At 38.8% G+C, this 22687-nt stretch overlaps 1 protein-coding gene across 7 annotated transcripts in view; it reads right to left on the bottom strand.

Annotated features, from left to right (window-relative positions):
* Positions 1-7254: 7254 nt before the first annotated feature.
* The window catches only part of FBXW7 (F-box and WD repeat domain containing 7), a 176940-nt gene continuing 161507 nt past the window's right edge, over positions 7255-22687 (bottom strand). For 5 of the 7 annotated variants that reach the window (XM_068187280.1, XM_068187282.1, XM_068187283.1 and 2 more), the window contains 6 exons: positions 20905-21041; positions 19144-19257; positions 15900-16081; positions 14619-14844; positions 10338-10548; positions 7255-9301 (listed from right to left, as the gene is read on the bottom strand). In XM_068187280.1, the coding sequence (XP_068043381.1) occupies positions 9033-9301; positions 10338-10548; positions 14619-14844; positions 15900-16081; positions 19144-19257; positions 20905-21041 (1139 nt within the window). In that variant the 3' untranslated portion in view covers positions 7255-9032. Of the gene's footprint in view, positions 9302-10337; positions 10566-14618; positions 14845-15899; positions 16082-19143; positions 19258-20904; positions 21042-22687 lie in introns of those variants that run through there. The other 2 variants (XR_010998101.1, XM_068187286.1) reach the window with 2 other exon arrangements.

The following is a 22687-nucleotide window of genomic DNA, read 5'->3' as shown; positions in this document are numbered from 1 at the left end:
TGAGTAAATGCAGCCGTACAATCTGAGTATGGTATACACAGTTTGGGCTGTGTATTGAGTTGGAATACATTTACAGGGAGAGGAGGTTATTTGCAATTGTTAACAGCATCATTAAGATGAAATGAAACAAGGAGACAAAAGATTCAGGGATTTGGGTTTGAGTTTTGTTGGTTTGGCTTGTTGTTGCTGTGTAGGTTTTGCTGCTTTTTGTTCTGCAAAGATGAGGATGTCTTATTCGTGACTTTGTTGTTTTGGACACTGTGTCCTTCTTAATAGTTGCTTATACTTTTGAGTTATGTTGAATCCAAGTCTCAGATGAGTGCTGGATGTCTGGGCCTTTTTCCAGTGGGATATATTTACTAGAACAGTAAAATCTCAGCAGCACCAGGATAATGTACCTGGTCCACAGTCACATCCTATGCTGGCTCCAGAGCTTTTATTGCTTACGCTGTCAGTGCATATTAAGAATTAGTGAGCAATGTGCACTAGATTGTTTGAGACATGATTTCTATATTATTCCTAACATCCCCTGACAGACCGTGCTATCCCAGCTGCGCTGTGTTGGTAGTACTGGAAGGAATATTAGCCAGCATTGTGGAGTTTGGAATATAGATTCATTTGCAGCCTCAAATTCTTATTTATTATACAGACCTTCATAAAATGGGCATCTGTCAGGATGATCAGTTTCTTTCCAGACGTGAATCTTCTAAAAGTTTGTTAACAAAAGTAACTTCCAAATACTGCACAGATTTAGAAAATCATGTATTACCTATGTTTCATAATGAGGAGCATTTTCAAAATTACCTTTACATACTAGATTTCCTTAGGAGCAAGAAAACATAATTTTAAAATAAAGTGTTATATTTTGTCAGAAAGCAGAAGAAGGAATGCTTGATGAGTATTGAATTAGACAATGCTTTTTGCTCTGCCATTTGTGAAATTGGTGGTAGACCAGTCTGTGCTTAAGAGGGCATGATCCTATTGCTCATTTGAGTTATTTGTGGACAAAGGATAGACAAACATTAGATGCAGAAAAAAAGAAGAATTTTTCTGAGTGCTCTATATTTACTTCTCATCTGGCTTATGTATCTCCCATATATCTTGTATGTACGGAGGGGTGTGAAAAAGGCTCCAGCTCGCCAACTCAGATCTTGGAATGAGGGAAGAGAGGAAAGCTGGCTCTGACAGTTCAAAGCAGAGATATTCACAAATGGAGAAATATGAGGAAGATAAAAAAATCTGGAAAATAGGGACATGAATGGTAAAACATGAAAAGAAAAACATAGGGAACAGGACAAAGGAGGAAAGGAAACATAAGGAAATTGAAATATGAATGTCAAAGAAAAGAGAAAATAAGAGGCGTAAATAGAGGAAAACAGAAAAATTATGTCATTGTCAAGTCTTCTTTTAAATATGTAAAGCTCTAAGCATTCCAAGATGAGAATATGTATATATAGAAATGAATATGTAGTTTGAGCCTTTTTAAAATTAGGCTGAAGTCTTGAATTTTTCAAATCAATTTGGAGACTTATGTGCTTAGTGGAGGCATATCCCATTTACAAGATGAACACATTAATGGTATCTCACACAAAGCATTCCTCCTCCTTATTGCTCCTCTGCCCCAGGTTGTCCCTATTGTGCCATATGGCCAACAGTGATAAACAGTGAGGCCTCAAGAGCTGATTCTGCTCGGAATTGGCTGCCCATAAGCAGGTAAATCCACACATACCAGTTTCTGGGCTTGAAATCTAAAACCGTGTGTGAGACTGAAGGACGGACACAAGGAACATCATGTTACTGTGTTCTTTTGCATGAAGTTGGAGCATTTAAATTGTTGCAGTAGTCAGCGGAATGGTAAAAACCATCCCACGCATGCCCAAAGTTTGTGCTAAGTGGGCAATAGAAACACCAACAGAAAAATGTTTCTATAAAACTTGTTTATTTGGGAAAATGTGGATGTTAGTTAATTGAAATGTTCCCTTCTGTCTACTGAGAACTGACAGGATGAACACTAAAGCAGACAAAAAGCAGCAAACTGTCTGAAGGAACACTTTTTGAGCCCTATCTAGTTTGCAGCTTTTGAGTTCTTCCTTATTCCAAACTATAATGTGAACATTTAAAATCAGTTCTGAAACATATCAAGAAACTTGAAAGAAAATGGCAGTTTGGAAAGAGAGGGGAATGTAGTACTCAGATTTTCTGTATATCAGGGTAAAGGAAAAAAGTTTTATAATCTTTGTATATCTGCAAAGCTGTGGTACTGCTAGAAACTCATTTCAAACGGAGGAACTCAAAATAAAACTCCAGTTTAGGGAGAGTGGTACTGCTCAGTTTACCACGCTGATATTTACAGCCATAGTCTGAATCCTTCTGTGCCTTAGAAATCATCAATCCTCTTGAAGGTGTGAGCATCTTCTCACACTGTCAGGTTTGAATATTTAATCTGGATAATGAACTTGAGTTTAAATGTGGCTCCTTTGGCAATGAAATCTACCTTTGAAGTTTTTGGATCTTCTGCATTCCACATTTCCTGTTTTAAATTAAAAGAACAAAGCACTCTCAAATAATGCACCGCAAGCAGCCTGCAAAACCTGCATGTCAGACATGAGGAACCAGACACAAGGAGGAGGTATGGAGGCATTTCATTCATCTTCCCATCAAACAATCTGCCCCAGGTAAGAGCAGTTCAGGTGAGCCAGAGCTAACAGGGTTGGTCGTATCCTCAATTACAGGGCAGCTCAACTAACGGCTTCATTAAAAACCTTACTCCTGTGCTTTGTTGATGACAATGATGAAATACTCCACAGTAGCCATTGTAGGATGTAAAATTATGATCTCTTGGAAAGCCTCCCACCCTGCCCCAAAAAAAGCCCCAAATTGTTGTCATCTGCCCTTCTCTGAATTCCATAGGTCACTTCTGATCCAGCTTACGTAGGCCTTCCATGTTTTTTCACTGTCCTTAGACCATGACCTCTCCCAGCTTCCAGGAGACAACACTTATGATCCTGCTTTAACCATGAAGCTTTTTAGGATATGCCTACTTTTTCAGGCATGACTGGAAAACTAAGGAGTTGAGATCAATTTGAAATGTACCTAATTGAACCAGGTCTAGAACAATTTTTTCAGTCTAGACTCAGGCTGGGAATCATTTTAGTGACACTGATGATGAATCTCTCAGTCTGGGATGAATGATGTCTTCTCATCTCCATGCACTACACCTTGGAGCATTCAGTGTTAGACTTGAGGCTGTGCTGTCCCTGTGCATTAAGTGGCAAAATGTACAAGGTAGATTCCAGCAGTACAGAGGACAAAAAGCTCAGCTTATCTTTCACCAAAAGTATTGCTGCTATGAAAGTTTGGACAAGATCAGCTTGTCAGTAGGGATCAGGGAGTTAAGGCTGGATCTAAGCGAGGCAGAGGTGAGGACAAAGGAGAGCTGAAGGATGCCTTTGGCCAAGTCTCAGTCTGTAATTTAGAACCACTACTGAATTGGCAGCCGCTCTTATTAATGATTTCTGCCATCTCTAGTTCTTGGGGAGATTCTATCCTAGTTCAGTTATGATTTTATAGGACTCTCCTGCCCCAGCTGAGCTAGAGCAATGCAGTGTACGTGGGCATAAAGCCATTGGTTCTTAGGCAACTGCAGTCTCACAGAGTGCTGCAGTATTTCGCCTCAGCAGCTCGTGCTCCTGGTAGCTCAATGCACCATTTCCTTGCCCTGAAGCACTGCTGCAGCTCCTGGGCCAGAGGGCAACTTGAAACAAGGAGCAAGAGCCTGGACTGGCTACTGACTTTTTGGTGACAACTGGTTTGTCAGACTCTCAGAAAAAAACCTGGAACCTCAGAAAAAACCCAGAACAGCTTTTATGTAAAAACATCTGCTGTATGTTTAAACCTGCACTAATGCTTGAAAAGAGGTGTTTGAAAAATTGTATATGCCATTTTTAGATAAGTTTGAAAATCCTGGCGTATATCAAATAGACCATATACTTCGTGTACAATCATAAACATCATATATCATCATAAAATGCCAAACATCATCCCACAGCATGTGTATCTTTACGTAGTGTCAGGGATCAAGGATAGAATGGCAGGAGATGGAAAGAAAATATTATTCTCATTTTCATTAAAGATTCAGTGGTTGGTATGGCTTGAATATTTCCCTTTAAGTAATAAACCGTTTGTCATAGTGACCGAAGGTCATTACTGGCAAGTTTTTCTTTATTATTATTACTATTATTTGGTTCTTCTGTACAATTGCACAACTTCATTGTTTCTTTTTAGGAGTGATCAGGTGTTGATTTACTGGCAGAAGATTTTGACCAGACTGATTGTAAGAGATTTGCATTTCTTTTTAGTGGATTCCATAAGCTGATCAGAAAAACCTCTCCATTGGAATGCTGAAAGAGTTTAAGGCATCTGAGCTGTTTACTTTGGCAAAATCTTGTAAGTGACATCAGGTGAATGCTGTTGGGATGGGAGCTGGTTCTGATTATGAGTGAGGAGCTGGGGGTGCTGTGGGAGAGGATCTGTTGATGGTTATGTCCACACCAGCAATTAGTGCTGTGCAGTAGGAGCAGAACTGTAATGCCAATTACAAAATGCTGGTCCTGGAGACCTAATGTGCCCATTAATGTATTCTTGAGGTGTTGGACTAGTTCTGGTTTGGTCCCACATGCTACTCCAGTGGCTTGAGTGCCTGGAGTGTGCTCCTGGAGAGCTGCTCCAGATTCAGTTACACCCTGAAGGAATCCTGTTAGTGGTCTCCAAGGCAGCACTGTGCTCTATTGGGAAAGCTGCTGATCTGAACTAAAAATTGGTGTAGACACAGCTGTTAAATGTCTTGTCCTATCTCTTGAATAAATAAATTGAGACCACAGGAACAGGCTCTTGGAGAGAAAGTGGCAATACTAGTTCTCACTTACTGTTGCATAAAATCAAGGCCCATTAAAAATTATTACATAAAACAAAACTTAATGTTGTTGATGTGGTTTCACATACAGGAGAAAATAAGGAAGCTCTTTCTAGGACTAAAACTAAAAGGGGAATCAGCATGAAAAGAAGAGAGCAGAAATGCCAGAAACACCACTGCAGTTATCTCTCTAGGATAGCTGCAGTATTTTGACATAGCCAATGATGACTAAGCCACTGGATTAAAGAAGTGCCCGTGTATTGAGACTATAAAGATGTTACAGTCTTATACAAGTATTCTTAAATGTTTTTATTTTTAAAAAATCCCAAACACTCCACCCACCTTAAAATCAAAATCTAATTACATGGAATGAAGATGTCTCCTAAGCAGTCTCACTTGGAGCACATGCTGCCAAAGAAGAAGAGTTCATATTGTGAGCTATATTATGGTAAGTGTACCAACAAAAGCGGGGTGTAAAGAGAAACTGCTCAAACAGTTTCTTACATGTAACATGTTTACTTCAGGCCCATCTTTGAAGTTTTGTCATTTAAGTCACAAAATTTCTGCTTATTGAGCTGTGTTCAGATAGCTCATAAGCAACTCCTACAAACCTAAACAGACTTCACAAAATTAGAAATCCTTAAAGCGCTAACACAAATAACTTTGTAAAGTTGTTTTATTGAATGGGAAAAGCTTTTCTAAAAATATTTTTAAATACTATGTTGTTTTTTGTATTTAATGTGACAGTCTTGACATATCTTGGCTTTGCAACCAATAGTTTATTTGAACCTAAATCTGTGATGAAGGAATCTGAAAATATGGTTTGCTTAACAAGTTCAAGTTATTCTGTATTAATTTGAACATTTAGATACTGCTGGACGTACACTGGCAACAGGAAAACTTCTCGATTCTCGTTAAACACATTTTCCTCCTGGTCATATTAGCTGCCCAAAATGTACTTGAACTGACTTGTACACCTGGATTTGTTAGTTTCCCTCTTCTGTCAGTTCACTCTTCTGCCCAGATTTGTATTCCTGCCCTCCAGCACAACATTACTCAGAAACCTCTCATCCTCCTGCACCATCAGGCCAGTGCCTTTGCTCTTTGAAAACATGTTGTTGCAATTCCTACGAATCATGGAAGAAAATTACATAATCTTAAAAGCTATTGCTCTGCTCATTGCATTAAAAATTCATGTTTCTACCCTTCTATTTCCATCCCCTCTCACAAGTACTTCAGCCCTCACTGGGGCACCTTCTGCCATCGGGGGGCTCAGCGTCCTAGCCTGCACTCTCAGCAGAACCATGCAACGTCCTGGCAGTCTTTCACTGCCATTTTAGGGAAGGATTAACTCTTTAATTATTTTTACATAAATAATAGGCAATTACAGCTTTTATATTGTCAGTGCTTGCTGCAAGCTTTTTTTCCTTAAGCACCAACCCAAGGAACAGATTTTTACAATTTGGAGCTGCTCAGTCAGTTCGGATGGCTTTTTAATCTCTAGAGGCCAGATGGAAGCATGATCCTTCACCATTGCATGTTTTGCATAATGTAGAGATTGGAATTAAATTTTGTTTGCAAATAGTCATAGATATGTAAGTATATACATATTTTCCCTTTCCATCCATGCATTTTCTCTTCTACTGTTTTTTTTGTTTTGTTTTGTTTTTGTTTTAAATGACAGCTTTCTACAGTGGAAGACTGTCACAAACAAACAAATGCTATGCCCTGAAAGAAAAGCTTACGCAGAAGAAAACAACAATTTTGGTCAAGGAGATCTGAGAGAGAACCTGACACTCAAGTGCTAAGTTTCTGAGACAGATGATGACTTACCTTGGTTTCAGGGCTCTGATAAAACTGCTGTTGGACTGATGTGGAATGATGTTATTTTATTATTTGTTCTGAAGCCTTATTTCAGGCTCTCCTACAATCCTTCCTTTGATTTTGGTTGTATTTATGGATTTATTATTTGCTGTCAACTGCAATCAACTGATTGAAATCCATAAATAATAAACATCAGGTTTCAATTTAAGATGCAGTAACGAGATGCTATCGGAAGAAGTTTTACGTACTTTAGCAGCTTTTTATAGCTGCCTCCCCACCCAGAGCAAGGTCCTGACATGTTCCCCGTGAGAAGGAGCAAATGTCTTTCCCCCATGTTTGTCCTGGCAACTGAAGGAGAGGACACTCACACACCTGTTTGTGGAAGTGTTATATAAAAAGTCCCGAGGCATATTTTAGCATCTACCAGTAAGATGAGCAACTTGAGCTGCTCTACCCCTCACAGGATACATAATATTAAATTAACAACTAGAAAATAAAAAATAATAAAAAAGACATACTAACATGAAAAAACACATTTTATTGCACTTAAGTTATAAGAAAATAAAATTTCTAAGTGAATCAAACCATAGACACAATCCCTTTAAAGGTTGTTTTCCTCCATCATGTCAGGTTGTTACATAACTAAAATTAACCAACTGGAATCTGATTGTTTTAAATCAGACTATAAATAAAACAAAAACAAAAAAAAGGAGGAAAAAAGATCGCCTAGGATACAGTGTTAAACCACTTTCACAGTTCAGCTTGAGTTGTGGCTCTTGGAGAATGAGGCAAACCATTTGACTCTTTCTTTTCTCATTTTGTTTGCATGTGACATCTTTACAAAAACGGTAAGTTTTTGCTCTGTCAGTTCCTCCCAGCAATAACTGTAACAGTTGTTTTTTTCTCAAATACTGTAAAACACTAAGACTGACCAGCAACTTTATTTTAATTTTTGTATTTTATAATATTTTTTAAAAATTTTGTCAGTTTTTTTTTTAATGTATGTTCATTCCATTCACCACAGCCCTCACAAAGAAAAATTTCCCCACAGAACAGGCTGCAATAGCTTTGTTCCAAGGAATGTGTTTTAATTTTTGCCCAGAAAAAAGAAAATAAGCTTTGCACACACACTCAATTCTTTATTTGCAGGCAAACTTCACTCTTAATTGTCTGAAACTCTTCCACTCTCAGCCTCTTAGAGGCACAGTTGGCTCAAGTTTCAGTGGCAAAAAGTCTTTTTCTGTAACCAAACTAGAGCAAATTTGGAATTCAGTCTGGGACTAAAACGTCACAGCAGAAAAAAAAATAAAAAAAAATAATTTGCTTTTCTTTCTTTCATTTAGCAGCATAAATAAGTTTGGCCACTGGGAATACAGTACAGGGGTGGGACAACAATCCCGTAATTGAAGACCTACTTCTAGCACCAGCATTGCGAATTAAATCCATCAGAGGACTCTCAAAATCCAGGACAACTTGCCACCTCAGAGCAACTTATGCATTGAAGAGTGTAGATGGAAGCAACAGTAAATAGATTAAACAGAGGCTAATACTGTGATTGACATTGGCAATAGTTGGCAAAAAAAAAAAAAAAAAAAAGAGGAATAAAGAAAAAAAAGAAAAAGCTCTGATAAAACTGTACAAAACAATTCACAGTAATATTTTAGCTTTTCCACACCAGGAATGGACTCTTTGTTTTTGTTTGTTTTTCTCATTGCAGATGCTCTCTAGTTTTTGAAAGTCAACCAGTGACTGCTGGTGGAGGTTGGAAGGGACCTTGGAGGGAGTCCAGTCCAACCCCCTGCTCGGAGCGGGGCTAAGGACAGCGCGTTGCTCGGAGGGGCTGCTGGGACCCAGGGTGACCCAGGGGTGCACGAGCAGGCTCGCCTGTGCAGCTTATTTCAAGATCTTTGTGGTAAAATAACCTGTTAACAAGAACTGTAACTTTTTTTTTTCCACTCCAAATTGCTCAAGGAGCATTTGGAGGAAAGTAAAGAAATTAATTGCACCTGGTTTCATTTCTAAAGTTGGATTTTTGCAAAGCTGCCCCGGTCAAAAGTGTAGCCTTTTTATGTGACGAGACAGCAAAAGCCTCTCTTGTCAGTTATAGTTTGTCATCTTTGTCTTCTCCTTCGTAGTCTGTAGGTCTTTAGGATCTGCTGCCCCAAGGCAACATCCTGCACCACCAAGGACAAGGGATTTTTTTCCTTTTTCTTTTTTTTCTTTTTTCTTTTTTTTTCAGGGGGGAGGGAAAGGAGAACATCGTCTACACGTTTGGACAAATTCATCTTTCTGCCCTTCACTTCATATCGACGTCAAAGTCCAACACCAGCAGCTTTGTTTCCTCAGTCCCGTTGCGGCTCCCAACTGCACACACCAGCTTTGTGTTAGAAGCTCTGATTCGCCACACGACGCCTCCACTTCCCCCGCTCTCCAATGTGACTAGATTTCGGATAAATTCACCCGTTTTCAAGTCCCAAAGTTTTACAGTCCCATCATCTGAGCTGGTAATTACAAAGTTCTTGTTGAACTGTAAACAGGTCACAGCACTCTGATGCTTGTTGGGACCTGTAAGAGTAAACAAAAACATTTCTATTTGTAATTAATTAGAAAGCAATGTCAGGCAGTGCTGCATCTAGAAAAAACACCTCGCTATTTGCATACAGCTCTTTCCATCTGTTAGAACTATTACAGAACTATCTGTTATAACTCCTGGGTTTGTATATTAAGAGGTGCAGAAGCCTTGCCATGCTTTCAAAAAGTGAAAGCAGGTATAAAAAAATTCCCCAGTGTTTTCTTCTTTGTTTCAGTGATCTCATTGTGCTGTATATTGGCAAACCGGACATCCATGAAAATGAACTTAACCATCCTCAATGAGGTGACCGCTGTAAGAGCTTGTCTTCAAGTCCCTTTGAAGTGTTACTATGAGATTGCTCCATCAGTAAATATTGACAGTTATATGCTGACATATAAATATATATGTTAAAGCAGCAGAGTTTGCTTTACAGGGAAATTTAATTTTCTGCTCCAGCCAGCACTGCTGCATGATATATGAAAATGATATAAGACCTTTTTTGTGGGGAGAAACACAACCATGTGTTTGTGTTCATGATGCCTGAGTGGCAACTGTCAACAGGAGGGAAAAAAAAAAAAATCTTTCTTTTTACTGAAATAAGGAAAACATCTTCCACTTGCATCTCTTGATTTATTACAACAGACAGTGTACTCCTTTGCCTCCTGATCCAATTAAACTGTAAGCTTTGAAACATTCAAGTGACCCCTAAATAAATACATTGACTATTTTGAGATGTAATTTCCTATGTATTTCTGTGGCTTATTAGGCTAATACACCCATAGCAAATTGCTATCAGTCCAGACCATCTGCCTTTCATAATAGGCAAGTGATTTGAATAGATTAGATTAAATACATTTTGTTCCTCTAGTTCAGAAAAAGATCATACAGCTGTCATCAGAAAAATATTTAAGTTTTTAGTGATCAGTGGTTGTTTCTTTGTATGTAATTATTTTAAAGTTTTTTAATGTAAAATTTGCAGCACAGATCACTGTAGGCTGCTTGATTTACATGAAGGTAGTTTAAACTTACCTTGCAATGTCTGTAAACATTGTCCTGTTTTAATGTCCCAGATTTTGACTGTAGAATCAGCATTCCCAGACACAAGTATATTGTCCTTGAGTTCCATTCCACTTGTGAGTGACTGGTGGCCTGTCAGAGTGTGAATGCAGTTGCCTGTCTCCACATCCCAAACTCGGATGGAAGTGTCAAGAGATCCACTCACCACATGGATACCATCAAACTACAAGAAAGGTAAATCTATTACAAACCATTATATTAGGACCTTACAAAGACGGCTATTAAGCATTTAATACACTAAATGCAAGTTAGATACTATATATATATTCAGAAACTGCAGCACAAAGTAAGAACTCAGTAGAGATGGCCACGTTTGATACCACAGCAGGTGCTTCATGGTCAGTGCAATTTTCTGTTCAAGACATGTGGGCTCTTGAGGGACATGGTTTGAAAAGAGACTCTGAGCCACTGGTCTTTGAAATGCAATACATCTCCTTTAATCACAGCAGATCCTGACTACCCTGCAGTGTGCAACAGTAAGAGAAAGTATTTTTCCTAAAGGAGATGTTAAAAAGCCAACCCTGTTTTTTACAAGTCTGAGGGAGTTTAAGCAGGAGAACAACAACATTATTCCAGAATCATCTACACAAAAATCACAGCATAAGAAAATTGAAGGAAATGTAATTGAAAAATGTGAAATTTAGCTTTTTGTAACCCAAATTGTGTACCATAAGGAAGTGTAACTTTCCAGTCATTGTAGGGAAAGCATACAGGCTAAGATATGAAATTCTTTTGGCCAAGAGGACTGACCATGTACAGAATAGAAAGGAGGAAAATAGCTTGAGCTATAGTGACAATGACATAAGCGTCCAGAATTCTCAAAAAAGGGAAAAAGCAGTAGAATAAAACCAGTGGGCTTCAAGAAGGAATACTTAAAACCCCCTAGACTTCCTTCCCATGAGGATTTTATGTATCTATTCTTTGAGGGGAAGAAGAGTTCAGGACAGTTGGCAGTTTCTTAAAGACACAAACTATCCTGTGTAAAAGAAAGATAGGAAGTATTGTAAATTACTGAGACCCACTTGGCTAAACCACAAGGAATTATACAAAAAGTAGAAACTAGATCAATAGATGTGTATAAAAGAGCACACTGGGACAAAACCAGAAAGGCAGGGCAAAACACAAGATAAAACTAGCAAGAGCCATTTCACTATTGTGTAAAAAGTCCCAACCAAAAACATTACAAAACAAAACAAAAACAAAACAAAAAACAAACCACCAAAAAAAAACCCCAAAACAAAATGAAAAACACCAAGACGAAGGCCAAAAGCCCCTCATTTATCCTCAGTAGGAAGGAAACACTTATTGAGGCCAGCTATTTAACTTCTTTTTGTCTCAGTCCTCAGCCATGTGAGCGTAGCCTCACAGCACTAATGCCAATGACAAATGAGTACAAGCTTTTGCTAGAATGGGGGAACAAAATCACATGAGGCAAGTTGTTTTAAGACAGTCTCAGAGACATCTGCTGCTATCTTTCAGAACCCATGGAAGATAGACAAGTTTCAGATGGCAAATACAATTCCTTCCTTCATTGAAGATGATGGGATAGGGGGAATTATGGATCAATCAGCCTAACTTCAATTTCCACAAGGAACTTTTAAGCCCTTTGTAATGTGGTAAGTAGCAGCAAACACAGATTTGTGGGAAAACTGTCTTAAGCAATATGATTTTTTTTCCACGATGGAGTAAAAAGCCATGTGAAACAGCAAATGTCTTGGTTGTATTTTTACAAAGAGGGAGACAAATTGAGGCAGGGATAGTATTTTGTTCAGAGTACTATCAGAGATAACCAGAAAGAGTTTCAGAGAGGTCTGGCATTTACTATTTTCATTAGGATTTGAGTGACATTGGAAAGAGTAGAACTGACCAAAGGCAAAGAGTGTAGAAGTCAAGTGAAAAGTGTGAAGATCTGAACTTGGCAGGGAATGAATGAAGGTACAGCTGCAGCCTGGGAGAAGGGAGGCTGGTCAGGAATCTTGGTTATATTTAAGGCAATCTGACACTTGTCCATGTGGACTGACTGGTACCTGATAAGGCAAGGAATGAACCCAGTTAAGGGAACTCAGCTATCTGGGGCTGCTGCTTCTTGTAAGACCCACAGAAAATGAGTATCTTAGATCTCTGCAGTCAGACATGGTTGGGCATGGCACCTAGATTCAAAAGAATGGAGAGTGACTGGCACACAGACTGCTTATCTGCTGTATGCACTGCATTCCTGGTGAAAATACACTAAAAAGTCCCTCTGGTATCTGAATGGAAGGCATAAAAATAACCTTTCACTTCTAGCAAGCATTGATAAGACTTTGACTGGACCCTCTTTTAAAAGAGGATGCTTTCAAAAGAGGATGGGAAATAATCTGACTTCAGATAAAAAGACAAGGACTGCCAGATAGCACAAAAGACTTGGGAACACTAGAAAATATTTTTCTATCCTAAAAAGAATTAAACCTGATTGATGTAACAAATTTTGAATTCTTTTCCCCCTTTCCCACAAACTAATTGTATTCCCTGTTCATAAGGTATTCAGAAAGAAAGATTTAAGGCTGGGCATCCAGAGAAATTGATGGTGCTGCAGTGAAACAAACAATGGTTTGGATCAGTGAGTTATCCATGAACCTTGAGAATCTATGGGTTACTGGGAAGGCAGGTAAGAAAGAGTAAGAAAACTCAGCCTGGTTAGTGGTCCTCAACTGCTGCATAAGGATCTCTGGGAAACATTAGGTCTACACATGGGGAAATATGGAGATATAATAGAACCTGCCATGGAGGACTGGCTTATTCCATCTGATTAGTCTGCTTATGGGAGTTCTGCTGTTTGGGGCTACTTCGGCTGAAGGACAGGAGCCATCAGGCAATTTTGCAGCATCTTTCTGTTCCAAACCTTAAGCACCTGTAGCCTCCCTGACCCCCTTCTCTCTTGTTTTAGCAACATACTGATGTGTAACACAACCCAGTCATTTGATCCATTATTACTACAGTATCAGAGCAAGACATAAATATTTGTAAGCCAAAACAAGAGCCAGTGGTAAAGATAAGGTAGAATAACATCTGTTCCCAAACTACCCCACATGAAATAAATCCTCAGAATATTTTTGAGAGGTAGGTAGGTAGTAGAGCATTCTTAACTTGCTTGCTGCTTGTCTAGAGAATGGTCCTCAGCATATGAATGTAAAAGAAGGGCTGGAGTTTTTGATAGATTTTGCTACATATTTTTGGGAAAGGAAACCAATTAGGAACTTTGTTCATATTTAATATATTATGGGGAGATATGAAATACTTTATGAAAAATGTCTCTAGCACTGAGCTTCACTTTCTGAGTCACAAACCAGAGCAGTTACATGCTGAATGCCATTTCCCAATTTTAAACTGTCTTTGTTGATTTCTTTTTCAAGTCCTGCCAGATTGTGGTGTGAACAGGCACAAGCATGAAATTAATTTCTTTTGCCTTTCAATGCCTGGAAGTGACGCTTTGACTCTATGAATGAACAAGATGATGTTTTGGGTTAGTAAAGGTAAGAAGACCCAAGACATGAGGTCTGTGTGTATCTTCGCTAGCTTTGTGGGTAACTGGTGGGCAATAGAGAGATGCCACAAAGCAGTACCGTAATAACCTGCACCTACATTAACATGTTGCTGTTGAAACAGCCTGACACTTGTATACCTGGCCTATACTCAGAGAAGAGGAAGTAGAAAGCTAGAGATTTACATAGGATCATTAAAATTTTAGGTTCAGCCTTACTGTGAATTATAGTTTAGAACTGGAAGATGGGACTAGAAAATGAGGATAAACAGATCTCCATAAATCAGAACATTAATCCAATAGGGGTTTTGGCTCACTGTCAATTGCTATATCCTCTGATTTATTTAAAACAATAAGTTTGGGATTTCTTGAGGAAAGCAAAAACATAACTCCAAAACACATGCAAGATTTGAAAAAAAAAATCTCAACCAAACAACCCATCAATCCACAAAACAACATAACCTGCTGGTATAGAGATTTGGGCTTTATTGTACTGGGTCCTTTAAAAAAATGCTACTCTAAAAAAAATTCAGTTTCTAAATTAAGACAACATATAACTAACAAAATGAAAGAGGGGTTCATTACAGGTACCTCTGTATTCTTGTGGTCTGTATAATTCTATACTAGGTACCCACAACTTAATAAACAAGATGAAATAAACTGACTTTAAATATTACTTAAGGAAACTAAAGCAGCAGATAAAAATCACATACCTGTAACGAGTAGACTCTGTTAGTATGCCCTTGCAGTGTGTGCAGACAGGTCTCTGTCTCTGGATCCCACACTTTGACCATAAAATCATATGCACCACTTACAACCCTTCTGCCATCATATTGAACGCACCGAACTGCAGCGACGTGGCCCATCAGGACATGCAAACACTGGCCCGTCTCTATGTCCCAGACTCGCAGCGTCGCGTCTCGAGAGCCACTGACCACCCTGCAGCAACGAGAACCCCTCCTGTACTTAGCACTGGACATGAAAGTACTACAGCAGTCAAACTTGGTTACAAATGGGTTCTGAGTTTTAATTTGGGACATTAGATAGAGATGATGCACCAGCCACCAAAGTTCTGGCTTGGTGTGACATTTTAATGGGGTTTCAAATGACTGGAGTGTTCTTCCTTGCTCTACTCACCTCCTCGGGATCTGTCTATTTGATAGAATTAGCAACCAGCATTTAAAAAGGCACTTCATTCCTGAACAGCAAAACAATGCCATGAGAAATTCTGTGGACTGTTGTATCTACCTATGAAAGCTTATGAACATGGTGAACTCCAGCCAGTGCTACAGGCATCCTGTTTTAATAACTGAGTTGACTAATTATAACAAATAAACAAAGATCTTTAGAAATTTCACTTTGAGTAAAGTAACAGTTATTCTGCTTGATTTTTTTCAGTTTGTATTTCTATAAGTTTTTTTAAGCAATAACAGAAATGAGATGGAATGAACATTTAATAGAATTTATACAGAAAAATCTCATCATTCTTCAAAAAAGAAGAAATGCAACCAACAATCTCTCTGTCAACAGCTCTATATCACAGCCAAATAACAGAGCTCTTCTAATGTTTCTTGAATCAAGACATGGTTTACTAGTGCAAAAATTATGTTATAATCAGTTAAAATTTAAATAAAATACAGCAGTGACAATACTTAGAAGGCTATTCGGTAAAATGAGTTAAAAGTCTGTAGCATTGACAAAAGAAGAAATTATTCCGTGTGGGAGACTGGATCATGGTGTAACAAAGAATTAGCTTTGAAATAACGCAGACTGTGACTTTTTGAAGTACGTGACTCAATTTCCAGTTCTTCATTTAGTACTCTTATGCTTCTGCTCCTATTAATCATCTCCTCCCTTGTGTTGATTTATGTTTTGCCTGGTTTGTGTTTCACTCGGTGCTGGATGAGGTCCCCAGGTTCCAGGAGCACTTTCTGTGAGCACGAGTGTATAAATGCCAGGCCAGGCTGCAGCTGCAGCTCTGCACCAAGCCTCACCTTTTCTCATGGAGATGCATGCAGCGCACGGTGGAGGTGTGTCCGTACAGGGTGTGGATGCACTCCCCGGTCTCAGCGTTCCAGACTTTCAACGTTCTGTCTGTAGAGCCACTGATGATGATATTGTCCCTCATCTGTGATGACCACACTCCGCCTGTGTGCCCAACCAGTGTTCTCAAACACTGAAAAGAAACATTTTCCTTAGTTACCCTTTTGACACAGGGGAATGGGTACTTTTAAGAAAAAGCAATCTTGGCTGTAAGAGTTGGCTCTCATAGCAAGAGCTAGAAGACCCCCAGAGACTTCTTTCTGATTGAACAAAAAAAATCACCCTTTTAAAAAATACTCATAAAATTTCTCTCTCAATTGTTGGTACTTCAACTATAAGGAATTTTTCTTGTAATCTTTCCCTTGACAAACTAAGCTGTCTTTCCAAATTTCTCACTACAAGGACATGTTTTGCAGCCCTGAGTCATATTCCTGGCATTTTTCTGAGTCACTGCAGGATTTCCAATAGCTTTTTGAAGTGTGTTAGAAGTGGAAAGAGCACACACTTGGTAGTTTTACCACCAATCTATAAACCATATATTTTTGTTGTATTTTTCTGTTTGTTTATCCAAGAAACACTGCACTCTGTAAACCACAGCTACAGCATAACTCCTGCAAAACCATGTTTCAGACCTTCTTCAGACTCTACTGTTGCCCAGGAGAGAATCCCACACTACATAAGCACAGCCTCCCTTCTCTGATCCCAAATGCATGACATGATTTCTCACCATGTACAGACAGTGTTTGCTCACACCTTATTCTATAAAACCCCTGTCGGCCTGGAACAATGGCTTGTCTCTGTCTCCCAGCCTGTTTTCCCTACAAGTAATAACTATATATGCTTTCCCACCAGGCAGCAATAAATGCTAATTAGTACAGACAAGGCAAGATCCTTGCAAGAATCCTCTAGAAAGATACTCCATGAAGATTCTGCATTTACTTTAACAACATGATCTCTATAATTACCCATTTTCTAACCCATTCAAATGTGTGCCATGTTGATTTTTGCATTATTCTATTTTCTTCAGTTCTGTCATGGGGATAGAGTCTTTCAGTGCACACAGCCATCTACTTCTGCACTATTATTTTTATCAGTCGAACCTGTAACTGCATGAGAAAAGAGGTCAAGGCAGTTTGAGGATCTCTTTTTCTGTAATCTAATGCTAAGTGGCATTAATTGCCGTGGCCTTCCTTTAACTGTTAGTTGACTCCTCTTGATGCAGTCCAATATTTTTTTATCTGAGATAGTGTATCCTAAATACCCAGTCTTTCAGTTTACTCTATTTTAAACATTGATGCACTTTGGCTTTCTAACTGTTCTGTCCTGGATCTTCTCCTTGTGATCATACCTTTTGAAAATGCACTAATTTTAAGCCAAAGATTACTTAAAAAAAAAACCAAATACAGATTATCTGGATCAACTCTAATAAGAAAAACCATAACTTCAGTAGTTAGCATGAGTTTCTGCTGAAATGTTCTATTATCACTGCATGCTGTATTTCCATCACATGAATTTTCTTCCGAAGTATTTTGTCTGTATTAGTGACAGTGTATTAATTCCTGTTGTTAATATCCTGTTCTTTCTAGCATCCTTGAAAATGGTTTGCTTTTTGTTGTACTGTTCTTTAACAATTTTTAACTGGTTTTCTGCGATTAGTGGCTCCTGGCTTAATTCACTGCTATCAAATCCATCATTTTTAGTTCATAACTGATGTTCATTTCTACAGTTCTCTTTTTTTCTCATTTCATCCAATGTGTTCATATTTTAAGAAATCATCCTGTTAAAGCAGTAAGAACACAGAATCCTTATTTTGGGCTTTACATCTGTCAAAGGAATTATTTAGTCATGTTCATTTGCACAAACCAACCTTTAGGGTTTCTTTATTTTATTAATTCTTTAGCATCAGTAAGCATGAGGGCTGATACAGCATGCTTCCATCTTTCAGACACAATTTCCAGCTCTCTTAAAGGTTTGGGGTAAAGGGCCACACTAGGTTTTGTAATTACTTTCAAAAAATTACTGAACAATAATCGTTAAGTCATGCCACTGTGCTTAATTTGATATATTTAAGGGAGCATTTTGCTTTTGGGAGTGTGGTATATACAAAGAAAGTATTTTTCATTTGTGTTTAGGTTGCCCTTTTCAATTAAAATAGACGTAAATTTCATTACGGGATCCTTCATTAGACAGTTGTTGTAGGGAATCCAACAGCAGCAGGGTGAGGCTGCCTATGGCTCTTAATTTTATTCTTACCCACAGTAGGATTAACAATCCCTTCAAGGATCTTCTGGGCATGCAATGACAAATGCTGAATACATTCAGCTTCCACATTATGAAGTGGATACCTTTTACATCTTAAACACATTATCCTCAGCAGCTGTCCTGTTGTTATCTACACCATTAAAACCAAGCTAAGTGCACACAATACCAGTCTAAAAGGAAAGAGTACTGTTTCCCCAAGGCCATTTCTACATCCTTGGTTGGTCAGTCACCTCAAAAAAAAACCTGTGGGCTGAGTAGCTGTGATGTTCTAACATGACTGAAATGCTCAGTTACTTGTCTTTTTGATTGCACATATTGTTTTGCTCCTCTAAGCCAGAATTAAATTATTGCAGCTTATTAAATTCCTGCCTGAGCTGGATCTAATTTAATAGGAAATATTTAAACCTAAAGCAAGTTAATTTTTCTCTTTTTTTGGTGGCTCAGCAATATAGTAGCTTGGAAAGAAAAACAAACTCTGTATTTGAAATCTGAGCCAGTAAGATGAACACTCAATTGCAAAAACTTGAAAACAATAGAAAGAATGCTAGAACACAAGTGAGAAAAAGAGATCCAGAGGGGTAAATGCAGCCTAAGTTAAGGTTTAAGGAAGATAAAGTAATGTTTCTGTCCAAATTCTTTAAAATCCATGTCACAAACGACTCCACAAGAATAGCAGAATTGCCAAGAGAACAAGGATATATGCCAGTGGTAACATGAGCAGCATTGCAATTTCACATCAAGGTGACTTTTCTGAACTGGAGGAGTTTCTGTGTGGGAAAAGGCAACCCACATGTTTATCCTGTACGTCTTCCAATTCCTGCCCCAGAGCACCAAAGGCCACCCTGCAGCGCGATCTGAAGGCACAGCAGCATTTTTGCCATTGCTCTGCCTGTGGCTCATTTCCCAAGGAATGCAGCAGAGCAGCCACCTTACCTTGCCTGTCACTGCTGACCACACTTTGAGCGTGTTGTCGTCGGAGCCGCTCACGATGCGGTTCCCGCAGAACTGCAGGCATGTGATCACGTGGTCATCGTGGCCCTTGAGCACCTGGCAACCAAGAACACAAAAGCAACAGTCACAATTTAATGCAGGAGATTAGAGAAGCAGGAGAAACAAAGTGCTCTTCTGATTCATAAATTACAAAATGCTAGAGTTGCTTCAGTAATAATAAGGCCCCTTAATCCCGTGTGTCAAGTCTAATTTACCGCCAGCTGGGACCAAAGAAGGTGTTTCCCTCCTTCCATGGAGTGATGCTGCATTGCTTAGCAGGCACACTACAGCTACTGCAAGCCTCCTGAAAATATCAGGAAAAAGCGTCAACAAAAGTGGGCTAAATTAGTAACTAGACACTGCTCTATTCCTCTGCAGTTATTCCATCTCTTTATTTTTCAGTTGATTTTCAATTTACTGTTACTTTTTGTTTCAATCATGAATGAAAGGATGGGCTGACTATTTGCTGAGTATTTGTATTTCAGTGGTCAAGGCTGACCACTGATCTATTTTTTTCCCTTACCAGCCAAGCATTGTATTTTGTTAAATGCCAGTCAGCACCAAAGTCAAAAACTAGAAAACCATCAACTCAATTAAATGCAAACAAAAGCAACAATTCCACGTGCTGGAAATGTAGACTGGAAGGTTGCTTTATAGAGGTGAGATTTTCCATGCTTGATTTTGGAAAAAACTGTAATTCTGTATATCTGACTGCAATACAGGAAAAAAAAATAAAACCTTAGTAGAATACATAGGATGAAGAATTTTTTATTAAAGATAGCCAAACATTTTTTAAGATGTTCGTTGAAATGAAATGGCATTTGGATAATGCCAGAGGCTGTAATTTTAATAATAATTCCAAGATAACTTGATGTGGCATATCAACGCAAGAAATACAGAACCAGAGATGTACATAAGTCACGGCCAAATAAACAGCAGGATATAGCCATAGGTTTTCCAAGGGAATTCTTTTGTTCTTATTTTGTTTTGTTCTTTTTAATTAAGAAAAAAGGTAAATTGCCTAAAAACCTTAAAAAGCCATGAATTTTCTTGACATTTCTGGCTGCTTGTTCATTATCAGGTTTGATTAGAGAGTTGCTATTTTATTTACAAAAGGTTTGAAATATTGTTTCATGTCTGCATTTGGAAAGGATGTAATGATAAATATCAATGTCATTAAAATAATGTTAATATTTAGAAAACCCCACAAAAATCTTAACACAGAATGAAGATATTGTCTTGTGCTGCTCAATTTAAAAAATGTATTTAAAAATAAAGCATGAATTGATCACAGAACAGTTGTGAAATATTTCTAGGTTGCAACATGACCCAGCTCTACCAATACATACATATATACCTTTATACGTACAATATATGTGTCTGTATGTTTAAATATAAGTATTTCAAATCAATTTTCCACAATTACCTGTCTCAGACTGGCACATTTCTAAGAATTCACAAAATTGTACAGAAATTCTTAGAAGAGCAGTGAAAGGGTTCTGCAGTATGAAGCATAACACACTGCCAAAATGGTGGTCAGAAAATAATTTAAAGCCAGGGTAAGCTAAAACACGAGTTATTTTTTTCTGTAGCAATTCACTGCTTTTTGTGCATGGATAGTCTTGTTTGTCCAAAGGAAAGAAGCCGAGCCATGAGCTGATCCTGCTTTGTTCACGGCCCCGTGCACAGAGCTCAGAACCTCACCTTGGGCGATTTCAGCTCTCCTCGCCGCCAGTTGGTATCAATCCTGTGCTGTCTGATGTAGGCGCTTTTCCACGGACTGTGTATAAAGCCTGGTTTTATTACTTTCCTCCTCTTGATATGTAATGGTTCATCAATCCCTAAAATGGAATTTAAAAAGGTGGGGGAGGAGATGAGGCCACCCCACAGAAAACACTTTCCCTCCCAAACCCTTACTGTGACCCCGGACATTAAAATATGGCAGAAATGTAACAATCTCCTGCATGCCAACATTTGTGTGTCAGTGACACCACCCTGCTCCTCAGAGATTTATACTCTGTCTGTCCTTGTCAGTTCAGCATAATCATTACCATAATCACAACTGAAAATGCTCTAGTTCATCATTCCTTGCTGGCAACCTCCTAGCTTGGGTTTGGATCCCCCTTTCTGAGGCAATGCAGCAGAATATTGCCTTTTACGAATGGGTACTGTCCAAAAACCTCCTTGACCACTTATATGCTTATTCTGGAACAGTTAAATAAGTCAACCTTTCTGTCTGTGGTTCTCTACTCTGGTCACCCATCTTCATTACCTTTAAGTTCACTGTGACTCCTGGTATTAGTGAGCTTTTAATTACTTTCTTGATCTGAAAGGCTGAGTGCTTTTGGCATTGTCCTCTCTTGGCTGGAATTTAAGTATAGCTATGCCCTTTCTGACTTGACACTTAAGTAGTAGAGCTTTGTTTTACCCTTGCTACTACAGACACAGCTTTTTTTACAATTCTCTCACCCTGCTCTCTTTTCTATGCAGCTCTTCTCTCCACTGCATTTCGTTACTGGCAGGAGTCTTGTGTCTTGCCAGTATGTAGATTTCACTCTTCTGCCTTTAGCCCCCTCTCTGCCTGCAATCTTGAATTAAGGGCTCCTTCGTGTTACTGAGCAGCTCGCTGAGGCTAAGCAGGCTGCAATACTGGCCTGCTTGCCTGTGCTCTCCTGCCTGGATGTATTTATTCTTACTTGTAAGCTCACGAATGTAAGCTCATTCCCCTCTCAACCTTCTCCTTTTTTCTCACTCTGTCCTTTTAATCATTTTCACTGAAATTTTTAAGAGGAGAACCTTTATAGAAGATTTAGGAGGTCAGACATCTGCTTTCCATCACACAAGAAAACAAATTAGGTGCCCTCACAAACAGCCAGCTACAATTGATATTGTTTCATTTTTTGAAGCCTTTGCATCAACCCCTCAGAAGTCCTTGTCTCCATAATCCAAGGCAGTCTGGACAGGGTCCTGTGTCCAAGATGAGACTGCTCTGGGATCACATGTATGTGGTCTTCTACACCCCCCTTTCCCCCTGGCTCAGACTCCTTGTTCTTATAATTATCCTTAAAAATAAAAGCTTACATTCTCCATGTGCACAAATACACAGCTACTTTCATGGAAGCCTTTTTTTGCCCATTCATATCAGTGCTGGAGCACCATATCGTCTTGAATTGGCAAGAACAGGATAATATCCATGTGGCTAATGGACTGTGTGTCCCTCTCCAAGCAAACCTTTTAGCACCTTCTCCCACTACCATGTGCCATCTCTGCCTTAATTACCCTACAAGTGACGTGAAATTACATCAGCCCTTCTACCAATCACTGAAACAGTTTTCCCTCCGCGCCACAACTGCCAGGCTATACTCCTATCATTTTTACACCTCGGCTGTTATTTCTTTTGGTTGCATTGTAAATAAACATAATCCTCAAAAAGAAAACCCAACTGTATTCTAAAAACATGCAACTAGTATACTTTATAAACAAGATA

Source organism: Anomalospiza imberbis, chromosome 4 (assembly GCF_031753505.1).
Source record: "Anomalospiza imberbis isolate Cuckoo-Finch-1a 21T00152 chromosome 4, ASM3175350v1, whole genome shotgun sequence".
Taxonomy (NCBI): domain Eukaryota; kingdom Metazoa; phylum Chordata; class Aves; order Passeriformes; family Viduidae; genus Anomalospiza; species Anomalospiza imberbis.
The sequence above is the reverse complement of the archived record's forward strand: the minus strand, read 5'-3'. Positions and strand labels throughout refer to the sequence as shown.